Source organism: Phoenix dactylifera, unplaced genomic scaffold (genome assembly GCF_009389715.1).
Source record: "Phoenix dactylifera cultivar Barhee BC4 unplaced genomic scaffold, palm_55x_up_171113_PBpolish2nd_filt_p 001514F, whole genome shotgun sequence".
NCBI classification, from domain to species: domain Eukaryota; kingdom Viridiplantae; phylum Streptophyta; class Magnoliopsida; order Arecales; family Arecaceae; genus Phoenix; species Phoenix dactylifera.
The window spans coordinates 1-9827 of NW_024068824.1; the positions used below are offsets into that span (position 1 = coordinate 1).

General features: G+C 34.5%; 1 protein-coding gene across 1 annotated transcript; it reads right to left on the reverse strand.

The window, feature by feature from the left end:
* Nucleotides 1-6: 6 nt before the first annotated feature.
* On the reverse strand, nucleotides 7-9415 carry LOC103712766 (uncharacterized protein At1g32220, chloroplastic-like). Its single transcript, XM_039122407.1, has 7 exons — nucleotides 9169-9415; nucleotides 8022-8139; nucleotides 7862-7950; nucleotides 6686-6741; nucleotides 6548-6603; nucleotides 5017-5110; nucleotides 7-2906 (listed from the first exon to the last, which is right to left on the reverse strand). The coding sequence occupies exons 1-7, from the start codon at nucleotides 9222-9224 to the stop codon at nucleotides 2797-2799; spliced, it is 579 nt and encodes a 192-aa protein (XP_038978335.1). The 5' UTR covers nucleotides 9225-9415; the 3' UTR covers nucleotides 7-2796.
* Nucleotides 9416-9827: the final 412 nt, after the last annotated feature.

Sequence of the window (9827 nt, forward strand, 5' to 3'; positions counted from 1 at the left end):
CTTCATTAGCTGCATTCCGGATCTATTGGCGTGTCAAAATCTATTTTTCCGTTCTTATACCATGTCGCAAATGCAAGGCGACCAAGTATCAAGAACATACAGGTCCAAGATAAGAAAAGTGAGAACCAAATCCTTGAAAATGTCAATAAGTGACAAACCAACGACAAAGAACAAATTCTAGGAACAAATTTTAAAATAGCTATGGCATGCTGGCCTACATGAATAGAAGAAGCAAGAAGATTCAGAAGGCGGAGAAGATAAAATCTAACAACAAAAAAGAACTACAGAAAACAACATGAAGAGCAAGTGATAATAAATTTCAAGATATATTGACCGTTAACAACACGATTTTGAATCAATTGTCAAAATCAACTCAATCGAGAACCTGACTGGATTAAGGAAGGTATTATTTCCTTGCATAAAGTAGCTCGGAAAAAAGCATACTGATAAAGTTAGTTGGAGCCACAAAGATGAAAAAGAATTAAAACAGCCTAGTGATAGAATTTTGGGTCTCCACAGGACAATAATAGACAGAAGTAATGTTGAAGATTTTTGCACTCTGTATACCAACATCAAAATTTCATCCGATTTGGACATTTCTCTCTTTCTTCTTTTTGACAGAAAAGGTAGGGGCTCCAGCAATCACTTTATAAATTCTAAAGATAATTTAAAGCATTGGATGTTATTTAATGAGGAATCCTTGGACTCCTAAAACTTGTGCCATATCCACCAAAAGAAGTTGCAGCCAACCACCAATAGGTCCCCATTTAAATTAAAGACTTGACACAAAGAAGTTGTTCACTCAAAGAGGGCATGCTCATAGCTCAATCCACTGATGGTGACTGGCAAAAGATGAGCAGATCTCTCAAGGTACGTGTCCAAATTTGTAGTGGAGGTCTGGGAAGAGAAGCTGATGCTGTAATATCTTCATGTTTATGACAATTGCAGTACATTCAAAACCCGGAGTAGGGGGAATGCCCAATTTATATGTTTGAAGTTGACCATACCTCTAACAAGACAAACATTCAAAGTATGACAAATAACATGTGCATATACTGAACATGCTATGTAACCACTATCTAACCAGCCCAATTCATAAACACAAACACTATTGTTGTTTTGTTTAATGATGGAAACTAGCTACATAATTTTTCAACTTTCGTGATTTTTGATCATAATGTTACTTGCTACAGATCCTGTGCTATAGAAATCTAGCCTAAGTATTCTAGCATCAATAAATGATAAGAAATGTCTCTCTTTTTGGTTCGCTTTTTTAGTCTTTTTACTACTTTAATTGTATTCTGCTAAACTAATAGGGCACAAGCTTGATAATTCTGGTTAATGTTATCATTTATTATATTAAAACGATAATGATGAGGAGATTGAGAATCATGCCCACAATATACAACCGCCTAGTCTAGTTTGATTACAGTCAATTCATAACCGCTTGTTTGCTTTGAACTGCAATATAGGATTGCCAAAAAGACTCCTGAGGTCAGAAGTTGAAAACCGGAGGTGAAACTCACTTTATCACAGACTTCAGCATTTTATCATTTAACAATTATGCATACCATGGTTGTGAAATTAAAATAATTCTGCATGCCCATATCTGTGTAGCATTGGTATCTACTATTTTGAGCCCCCAAATAACAGATAGCTAAAGTTCCTGAGCCACTCCACTATAAGGTTCAACACAATGATAAACCATACATAAGATACTACGTTGAGAGCTGGGGAAGTAACTATTTCACTACAGGTCCAACGTAAGAAAAAACAATAGAAAAGAAAAATCTGAAAGCTAAAAATGTAACATTCAAATTAGTTATAAATTTCGCCTAGTCAAATCCACAAGTCATCTATAGATATGACCCTTTTCTCAGTGATGTCATATGAGTCATTGGCTTTGTTGATGGCACTGTCAATGCGAACAGCATGCTCATTTAACTAAAGAAGCGTCAAGTTGTAAGAAGGCCCTCTAATTCACCTAAATAGTAGAGTATGAGTCATGTATCAACTAAATACTAGCTGATGAATCAGAAAGATTTATTAAGGCCACAATTCAATCGGATCAAGCCAGGGTCTTGTACAATTTCAGCCTATTTAGATTTCTGCTTGATATTTCTGGCCAATTAGGGGTGATTCCATTATTAAAGCTAAATGAGTCAGAATAGATCAAATCCTTTAGTTCAAAACTTTAGAAGATTTGACCTGGTATGGTTAGATCGAACTACAACTGAAACCTTTTCAAGAATGAGTTATAGTTGAAGAAAAACCACCAGACAGGAACCTAGATTCACCTGAATCAGGTTTCAGCTAGGTCCCAACTTTTTGTGACCCAAACACAAATCATTTTCAAAAGTTGTTAGAACTGGACATTACATGTCTCGTTTAGATCAAGTCAGTTCCTTGAAAGAATTAGATTCTTAGAGCCACTCTAACATATAGATTAAATGGGCTTTCTTTGTAAGAGTTACTGCTCTACAAGCTCTGTTGAATGATAGATCAAACAACTGATAACTCCAAGAACTTAGTCCATTAGAAATCTCTAACAATTGCAGCATGCCAACCTGCAAAAATTTTAGATTATACACTGAGATGTCAGCATTCATTAACAATCTACAAATATCCATCATTTTTTTATTAATACTTTTAAACAATGAAATAATTGACAATTGTCTAAATGATTATACACCTCAAGTTCTATTTTTCCTTAGTTACAAATAACTGAAACTTGTGGCTGAATTATTTGGGTGTCTTAAGCTAAACTTACTGCTGTAGTTCCCCAGAAAGATACAGTTAAATGTCTAGATTATTAAAGAAAAATACCTTTCCCTCATAATGACCTTGTAAAAGATAATTTGCGACACCAAAATCAGCAACCGAGATATAAACAAATCTTTTTACACCTGCAATAAAAAGGGTGTAAGGTATCGGGAAAATGAATTTCTAACCAGTGGTGTACATATTATCAATTTGGAATTAAAATTATACTCTTGAATTCGATGAAATTAAGAGTACACAGTTTAGCATTTAAAGATATCATATAGCCATCTATTTTAGAGAAGGATCTTTTGAATTTAATGGGTTCTCCATGTAATTTTGTTCAGTTCATAAATCAAGGCATTTACTTTTATCTTAGCAATAACATTCTGCTTAAGACTTCAAAATGAAGTTGGAATCGAATTCTATCATCAATAGCATTTAGATTTCTTTTAAAGTAAGGGTAAAAGCCTACTTTTATCTTAAAACCATCCAAATTTTTTGTCTTTATGAATTTATAGTTCTCTTGAAGCATAATTTAAAGCATACTTATTGTTTAAAAACCTTTGGTTTCTTTTTGTTAATAGAGTCCAAGACTCTTAGTCAAAGTTAAATATCTTACACCAAATAATGAAATTAAAGATCTCATTTTGGTTAAGTCTTTGATTTCTTATTGAAGTATAAGCAAGGGACCACTTCAAGTTAAGGGGCACTTTACCTCTATTAGTTTAAAACTCCTTTATAAAATAGGATTGAGATTTGAGATCCTATTTGAATTATGAAACCAGAATCCCATTTTAAATGAAATCTATTAAGTTCTAATGGAAGTATGACTGAAGGCATTCTTTATGTGAAGAGGGATTTAACTTATATTAATGGAATCCAGGACTCCTTAGAAGAATAGGATTAAAATCCTATTTAAATTATGAGACTGAAGTCTCATTTCAGTGAAGTCTATTGACTTTTTACTGAAGTACAACTAAAAGCCTACTTGTTATTAATAGGAATTTAATTAATGGAGTCCAGGACTCCTTATAAAAATAAGATTTCTGTTTTAATTTTGAGACCTGAATCTCATCTTGGATGTAGCCAATTGATTTCTGATTGAAGCATGAATGAAGATACACTTCATGTTAAGAGGTTGACGACCTTTGTGAACAGAGCTTGAGACTCTCTTATGGAAGAAGGAAATGAGATCCCTACTTCTGTGCATGAGAGGGAAAAAAAGGGAAGGAGAGGGCACACAGTGGGTGGTGTCTCACCTATAAGAGTGGAAGTAAGATGTCAAAAGAGAGAATGAGTGTAAGATTTAGTCCCTTTGTTTCTTGGTCCCATAGAACACACATGGCAACCCCCCTCCCCCCCCCCCCCCCCCCCCCCCCAAAAAAAAAAAAAAAAAAAAAAAAATCAGGATACCTCAAGCTTGAGAGTAGATAATGATGGACTGCAAAGAATTAAATGCTAAGGGTAATATGTTATCATAGTAGTCAAGATAATGAATCCAATGAATTATCAACATCAGCCTGACTCCTAAAACATTATATCAAGTTAATATAATGAAATGATAAGTATCATGTAGTGGGTGTAATATGTCAAAATTAAGTTAGAGTTTTACAGAATGTTTTTGTCTTCCGAACCTAGAAAGAAGATTTATTTTGGAGACTATGTGACTTAAGTCATAAGACTTAAGGGTAAAATATGAAGAAAATACCAACCAGGCATGCTCGTGCAACTAAAAGAGATGCCAATGCTCATGATGTTGAGGAAAAATGGAACAAAATAAATAAGGGCAGAAGTGACAGAAATATGTACAAAAAAAATAAAATAATGAACAAGGTAATGAAATTAAAAGGAAAAGAATTTACAAACAAAGAAATCAGAAGCTGACAAACAAATTTGAATTTAGCAACAATATGCAAGTTGTTAATTGGCAAAAAAGTTGAAATTCAATCTGTAATTTTTCCAGTCCTTTTGGCTTAAAAGTGCATTAGCCTCCCAATGGATTGATGCTGACTTTGTGTGATGATTCACAAAGCTCCTTTTTTTTCTCGCCGCATATTCTTTAGGTTTGATACCAGAGAGCTGTAAGCTAATTTAGCCCAGTTGTTCTGGTCTATCTCCTTAAACTATTTACCGATACCTCATAACTTCTATGAAATCTTCCACCATACTCTTTCTTGTAGCCTTAGTTTTCTGATGTTCTGAAAGCCAATTTTGGATTTCAAAAGATGATATCTGATAGTAATATTTCAATACCTTGATCAGAAGCTGCTCTGATAGCATTGATGTTTGCAGTTCCATTGATCTTATACATATGAGAGTTTGACCCAAAGCCTCCAACACATGATATCTGCAAGAGATTCCGTATTACTTTTTTTAAAATGCATGATTTAATAGATTCGCAGATATATAATTGGCTTCTAAAATAAATACATAACATTACTTAATTAAAAGCTTGCATGTATTTTAGATCAAAAATTACAAATAAAGAGGTCATTCTGCAACAAGTTTACGCATAATTTGTTCTGCTCTTTCTAAATTTTGTACATAACAATACAACCCAACAAAGTTGGAGAGAGTGGTAACATTAACATCTCAAGATCTTCATAGACAAGAAAAGGCCTGAAAAAAATTGGACTAATAGCAAGATAATAGATCAAGATAAACAGAAGCATGTGATTAGATAATAGTGCAGGCACCAATAGGTAAGACGTGTACAGAAAAAAGTGATGTTGCATCACATCCATAACCGATAAGCTTCTTGTATTGAAACTGCACCGATTCTTCGACCTGGCCAGAAACCCAACCCTCTATCTCCCCGCACATTTTCTCCACACCTTGACTTTTTCTGATTATTATTTATTCCAATTCAAATCAAAGAAATCAGCAATTCGGCATTGCTTTTGAAGGCAGATATCTCTACTTCATAGACATCGTGTCATCTTGCATTTTAAAAGTATCTCTATAAAGGTTATGGTCAAGGGAGAATATCTCTACTTCATTAAAAATACAAGTTTCAAAATCTGGGAATATTCTACCCAGAAAAAATGCCCTTGAGCCAAACTGCTGATCTATTTAGGAATTAAGATGGACCACTAACCGATTTAAGAATTAAAAATATAGTGAACATGGAATATCCACTGATTGTAAAATTGCTTAAATCAGAAATATAAGTAAATCCAGAAATCTATTACAAAATTGATTTTAGGAAATTCCAATGAAATTATTTTAGGAATTAAATAAAAAACTGTTTATGCATTCAAGAAGTTTTTTAAAACACACATCAGATTCTAAAATTCCAATTTTTTTTTGGAAAGATGTGACATAAGCAAATTCAGAAACCATTGATATTTGAAATAGTTTCAAATTAAATGTCATAACATGTTTTTTTTTTTTGGAGAAATCAGGATCAAATAAGGAATGACATTAGGAAACAGTTGATCTAAGGAATTAAATATGAGTGAATATGGAATATGGAGTGATTGTACAATCACATAAATCAGCTGTATTTGAAAATTATTTGAAGTAGTATTTTTAAGAAGAAATGGGATCATAATTTTTATTATTATGTTCTTTCCACCAACGTGCATTGCATATGCCCAGCCTCTAGTATGACAAAAAAGACAAAAACTCGTAAATCTTGTGTCTAATCTAATGAGGCTACCACCACCACCAACAACATCTCCTATTCAACTACAACTACCACCACGCCATTTTCTGATGTCCGGATACACTCCTAAGATACTAATGCTAACTAGAACAAAGAATTAAGCAAGCAATGGCATACCACAGCAGTTACACCATTCAAAACATCCTTCAATGAATCAGGTACAAGAAGGTTTCCTGCCAAAAGAGAAACAAGTTTCAAACTTCACCAAAATTTGATACCAAGAACAAAGCAATGTGCTTATATTAGATGTTCTACCTTTGTGCCACACAACTTTGTCAGCCCATGATTCACGTATCAATGACCTTCCAGATCTGAGAAACAAAAGGAAGCATGTTTATAGTCCAAGTAGCTTTCTTCGAAGGTTTAAAATACCTTATGCTAGAAGTACCCAATGTTAGACAAGAAAAGCACCCCCCCCCCCCAACCCCCGAAACAAAGGGGAAAAAGAAAACAATTAAGTTATTTTAGTTTGAAATGTGAATGCATTTAAAATTAGATATAAACATATGTTTTCCAGGGACAGCCGAAATAAAACAAGCAAAATAGTGAAGTAGTAGTCAACAGAAGAAAATATAAAATACTATCGAACAAAAGAAACCAACTATATTTGTTTTCTTTTTTGGGGGGGGGGGGGGGGGGGGGGGGGATAATTTTGAGACCATCAGGAATCAGAAGTATCAAATTCAGAGAAAATCCATATCCTATATCCAGGGTTAACAAGAAAAAATAATTAAAATCCAATAGGCTTCAGCAGCCTAGTTTTCAATTCCTTCAATGTTTCCATATGTTTTCTATTCCTTCAATGTTTCCATGTGTGATATTTTAGTCAGAATAGTTTATTTATTTTCTGCCATTCATGCTTACGAAGGGTAATTTGAAGGGAAAGGTCCTTTACCAACTCCAACAGAATTTAAAGTATCTTATAGTACCTAAAAGTCATTATATTAGAATCTTGAACTCTCAACAATCTGCTTATCAGACACATGCATGGAACCTCCTTGTTCTTCCCAGTTCCCACCCAATTTTGACATATTAAATAGATCCACTTACAGCTAATAATAATTTCCCAGAAAGTTGTTCGGTGCATTTCCTCTAGTTGTTTTACAGAAAAAGGGGTTCCATTTTTTCCATGCCCATTCCTTTTTCACCAGTTCTTCAGGTTTTGCAAGTTCTACTCCAAGCTAGAAGTTCCCAGTTGATCAGCCCTGCTACTCTTTTCCATCTCCATTGTGGTAAGCAATTTGATGAGCAAAGCATCTTCATAAATTATAGCACCTAACTGAATTCTCACAATTGAAATATGTATACAGGAGCATGCTATGGGATTTTTACTTTACCTAAAAGAAAAAAAAGATAATACATGCAACCCTAATCAGCATTAAAGATGCCAAGCCCTAAAATGAATTAAGTGCTTCCCAAAAAATACAGTACCTGCTAAGACTAGAAACAGACAAGCCTTGCTTTAAAGCCTCTCTGCAAACATGTGAACCAACAAAGCCGTTGCCACCCAATACCAACAACTGTAACAACACACCAAGAAGGAACAATTAGACAAGGGTTATCGGAACAAACCCAGCACACACTAGACTACCTTATCTGATGGAGAAGGTGGCACTTTGACTGTCTTTGCTTCCTCTACTTTGAAAGGTTCATCTATGTGATTAGAATCAGTAGACAGTAGCCTTCCATATCTTAATAGACCTGATGTGCTGGAATTGATGACAGAGACATCTAAATAAGAGCATCAGAGATATGTACATATGCATATGTATCTATCTATCTATCTATCTATATTAATTATGAGACTATGAAGGCTACACTGCCGGGCTAGAAAGCATGACACAAGGTTGAAACAGGAAGTGAAACAATTGCCAAAATTATTAATATTGAAATGACTGGAGAAGTAACATGTACATAACTGTTCAGATGGTAAAGCTGCTAGCTTGCAACATGTATACTAAACTATTTTGATCAGTAATTACTGGAAAGTGCAGGAAAATTTTCGATCAATTTTATGCATATAGCCAGCTCTACAAGCTGTCTTACTACTGCAACTCTGAATAACCACCATATAGAATCCATCGAGAGGAGGTTACACGTACAAATCATGGGAGGCATTTTTCCAACTGTTTGGTATGGAAAATTGTCATAACCCAAGACCTCACCCAAAGGTTAGCCGGAATATAATTTTTGAGTTCCTTAGTCCTGTATAAGTACCCAAAATCTTCTTGACAAATAATCCCGATGTAGGATTAAATATATGTTCGCACGGGTCCTCACATACTCTCTCCATTCAAGCTCCGATATCCTCGTCGGGCTAAGAGTTCAAATTTATTCAAATCTAACCATAAGTACCATAATCAGCCCGTGGTCAACCTTTATAAACTTGTGCTGCAGTTTTTCCTAATCTACATAGATTATGGGCCGAGTTTGCTCTGATACCATTTGTTACAATGCAGAATCTCACCCAAAATGGCTAGCCGAAAGGTTCCTCGGCGAATAATTGATGCGGGACTAAAGACACGCCCGCCCTATAGAAAAGATAAATGGTTCCCTCACCATTATTTTTTTTCCTCCTTTATTTGCTTCTCTTCTTCTTCTCTTCTGGCACAAACTATTCGATATAATCTGATGGTATTGATAATTTTTCTTATACAAAATAATGCATTAATCAAGCTATCAGAATTTCAAGAACTGGTATAGAAAAAAAAAAAAAAACAGAGGAACGGTGGACTTACTATAATCGAGAGAGGGAGGACTTTGAGGGGATCAAACACGAGACGATCGACCTCATCTGGGAATTCCTCTCGTCTTTTTTTTGTGGATATCTTCTCTTGTTTTTCTCGGACTAATTGCGGATACCTTCTCTTGTTCTGGAACGCAAAGAGAGAGAGAGATAGAGAATGGGATCGAGTGAGAAGGGACTTGGTCACTCACTTTTAAAAGGAAACCTTACGCGGCGACCTGCGAGAGATTCTTCATCAAGATTTTAGCACGAGGCGGTTGGTTTCGGCTCTTGGTCTAAGCGTTGGCTCTGAGAGAACCCAGAGTTTAGGAACACGTGGCACGTACCAAGTCCACCGATACTTCAAAATAAAAATAGTCAAAGAATCTCCTCTCTTTTTTTTTGCCTTTAGCTCGGTTTGATTGGGCATGTCATGATTTCTACAAATTATTTTTCTGAAAAGTAATTGTAGAAAAAATAAATTTCCCTATATTTGATTAGTAAAAAAATAAATTTTAAAAATAGCATTAAAAAGTACTATATTATTACAAATAATTTTATATAAAAAATTTCTAATAATATTTTTTGAATAAATAATTTGTGTTAGTTTGGATGGTAATGAATTTTATATCATGATGAGAAGGAACCATGAGCAAATACGAGAGTTACACA

What these genes read in the sequence shown, in the direction of transcription:
- LOC103712766 (XM_039122407.1), bottom strand. Translation starts at nt 9,224, where the DNA reads ATGAGGTCGATCGTCTCGTGTTTGATCCCCTCAAAGTCCTCCCTCTCT. An exon ending in TCTGTTTCTAGTCTTAGCAG is followed by an intron (nt 6,742 to 7,861) that starts GTACTGTATTTT and finishes TTTGTTTCTCAG; the next exon opens with ATCTGGAAGGTCATTGATAC. An exon ending in TGAATGGTGTAACTGCTGTG is followed by an intron (nt 5,111 to 6,547) that starts GTATGCCATTGC and finishes AATCTCTTGCAG; the next exon opens with ATATCATGTGTTGGAGGCTT.